The following is a 2,719-nucleotide window of genomic DNA, read 5'->3' as shown; positions in this document are numbered from 1 at the left end:
TGTTCCGGTTAACCGCTCCATCAGTGTCCATTCGCTTCGGGCTGTGCACCTCCGGTGCTCCAGAGGCTGCTGTGGCGAGACGTGTGGGGTTGGTATCGTGTTAAGACACCGGGCGGAAGCATCCTTGTTTTACCAAATACCTGTTGATAGTCGCCTCTGTGCGCTTCGTGTGGCAACATCACAAGCGGCAAGTTGGTAGATGCCTGTTTATCATGTCTGTGTACACCCCCAACTGACTGTATCTCCGACACCGTCGAAGACAGGTTTTGCGGCACCCTGGATGTCTTGATCCGGTGAACGAAAAGCTCAGCCATCGTGGTGGTTGCCGGAGATATGAATGCACAAGTGGGAAGACTTACTGTATCTGAGACTCAATTGGGAGTTTGACATGGACTGAAGACCGGACAATGGGGAACGATTGCTTCAGCCGTGTGATGATCGCAGGCTGGTTTTGCTCAGTACTACCTTCCAAAATAGCCGAAGTCGTCTGGCCATATGGTATCCTCCAATGACATGCCGGCCAAAAACTCAAATCGACCACATCGTCCTCAGTTACCGATGGCGTGGATTGATAACCGACTGCCGGTCCTTGTGGAACACACTTCTGGATTCTGACCACGCACTCGTCCGCAGTCGCTTCTCCTTACGTTTCCCCGGGCCGCGTAAGGCGCGAACAAATCGTCTTGGCAATTGAGAAACTGGCAGATCCGGATGTTAGACGAATTTACTAGAATCGTCTTCTAAAATATCTTCCAAATACTCCATAATCAAATGTGAGCGCACACTGGGACAAGATTACCACCTGTTTGCATGTTTCCGAGAATTTTGCTTGTAGCACGGTCGCACGGAAGTTCTGGATATCACTCCGAACGGTAGCGCTGCTTAAATCTCGGAGAAATATATCAGCCGGTCCCGAACACAACCCGGTGCGACGAATTATCGGACGTTAGATGAGCGTGCCAGTCGACCGTGAAGTTTGGTGGACACAAAGCCGAAGAAATAAAAAAAGGCCCAGAAAGCCGGTAATGCCTGAAGATTACTTCAGTTGATCCGTGCGACGGGTCCCCGGAAACCACCTGTGAGCGAAACCATAAAGGATCAGAATGGAACGGCCATCTCGACTAAGGAACTCCTCGACGGGTTGGGTGAATACTTCGAACAACTGTCGTGACCGCCAACTGGCACTCATCTGGAGCCCACAGGTGAAGTAGAACCCTGGACGGTGGACGTGGAAACGCCTACAGCCTCGGAGGTTTACGACTGCGTATGTTCTCTCAAGCGCCCCCGAGCCGAACAGATTGCTGCTTTCCAGATTTTCTTTTCGATCCAGTTGTGAAGCGTAAATGATATGCCACCTAGGAGAAAAAGCGTTGGTTGTTATATTGAAGACATGCGCAACTTTCGGTAGGGGCAATCTGATTGCGTATATGGACTGCGAATCTTTTGGTCGGGAATTGGGGCTGGGAGCTTCTTATCTAGCTCCCATATTTGTCTGACTTACTAGACCTTGTTTATCTCATGTTCTGCCTTTTCTTTTCACTAAAGCTGTCGTCCTTCAGACTGTTCTGTCGCCATGACTTCTGTTGACAGCAAATCTCAATCCGCCGTCGAAGGACAACCTGGACCAGTGAGCACCCTTATTTTGCTTTCAATTCTCTCTAGCAATTACTACCCATGATTGCAAAGGCCGTTAAATTATCACAAGAGCTACCAACAGTCAACACACCTGCATATATTTACTACAACGACTTCCCTCAGTACAAGGCGATAGCGGCTGGTCAGTCGAAGAAAATCCTCTCGATGTACCTTGTTGTTACTATATTCTACCGATTTTTTCAGTGTCCAAAATGTACTCGACCTTTTAGATGCAAGAACCAATGTACTTGATATTCCAAACTCGAAAAGCTCGCGCGAAAAGTTCTCTTCAATTGTTGATGCAAATGATAGGTTGCTTGAGCGTTTGGTAAATGTGCATTCGAAAATCCCAGCATTTTTAGTCAATGGCAATGGATATGGAAGAAGATCCTGGTCGAAGAGCAACTGCACAGAGAGTCTCAGAGAATTTGGTTGTCGCTGTCCACAAGAATCAGAGTACTTCAATTGGGTGGCTGAAGGCAGGGACAAAAGTAAGAATCAAATTCTGTAATGATGAGTCGTTTTAGATTTTGGGATCCGACCAAACGGAGCAACAAGAAAGTACAGCTGGGGACGGATTGTTAAAGCTGCTCACTTCCACGACAATTCGCCGACCTCAAACCCTGTTTTCTGTCCCTCCGGACAATTCTCCCGCTCCGTTCCGGCCAAATTTACCCCATAAACCTAATCAAATCCGGTCATTGTCGGGTATGTTTCATGCTCAATCTCTCAATTTTATCTTTATCTAGATTCATTGCCAAGTGAACTCGAAGGCGACACGGAGTAAGTTATTTCTTCTCTATACTTATGTGTCTAAGGTATCCGCACCCATACGAGGCAGAATTGGACGCGTTTGCGCATACCATCTCGCACTGGAAGCCACTAAATCCAGAGGCGCATCCTTTGGAGCCTATAGACGCCAATTACAAGTTCGTTGATACGCTGTCGGCACTGGATGCCGCGTTGTCCGAAATTTCCATGCACAAAGAGGTTGCTGTTGATCTTGAGGTAGATACTGTTTCAATGATATTCCAGTTATGCCTTTTTAAGTCTTCCTTGTCAGAATGCTCCCTCTTGATATTTT

At 47.5% G+C, this 2,719-nt stretch overlaps 1 protein-coding gene across 1 annotated transcript in view; it reads left to right on the top strand.

Moving 5' to 3' along the window:
• Positions 1-950: 950 nt before the first annotated feature.
• The window catches only part of T265_03970 (hypothetical protein), a gene marked incomplete at both ends in the record, with an annotated part of 31,186 nt that continues 29,417 nt past the window's right edge, over positions 951-2,719 (top strand). The window contains 10 exons of the mRNA XM_009168577.1: positions 951-1,022; positions 1,046-1,145; positions 1,203-1,332; positions 1,546-1,627; positions 1,663-1,802; positions 1,840-1,963; positions 1,998-2,126; positions 2,163-2,343; positions 2,385-2,418; positions 2,454-2,643. Coding sequence (XP_009166841.1) covers positions 951-1,022; positions 1,046-1,145; positions 1,203-1,332; positions 1,546-1,627; positions 1,663-1,802; positions 1,840-1,963; positions 1,998-2,126; positions 2,163-2,343; positions 2,385-2,418; positions 2,454-2,643 — 1,182 coding nt within the window. The remainder of the gene's footprint in view (positions 1,023-1,045; positions 1,146-1,202; positions 1,333-1,545; positions 1,628-1,662; positions 1,803-1,839; positions 1,964-1,997; positions 2,127-2,162; positions 2,344-2,384; positions 2,419-2,453; positions 2,644-2,719) is intronic.

This window comes from Opisthorchis viverrini (genome assembly GCF_000715545.1).
Source record: "Opisthorchis viverrini unplaced genomic scaffold opera_v5_61, whole genome shotgun sequence".
In the NCBI taxonomy this organism is placed as follows: Eukaryota; Metazoa; Platyhelminthes; class Trematoda; order Opisthorchiida; family Opisthorchiidae; genus Opisthorchis; species Opisthorchis viverrini.
Note: the sequence above shows the minus strand (reverse complement) of the source record. Positions and strands in the feature narration are given on the sequence as shown.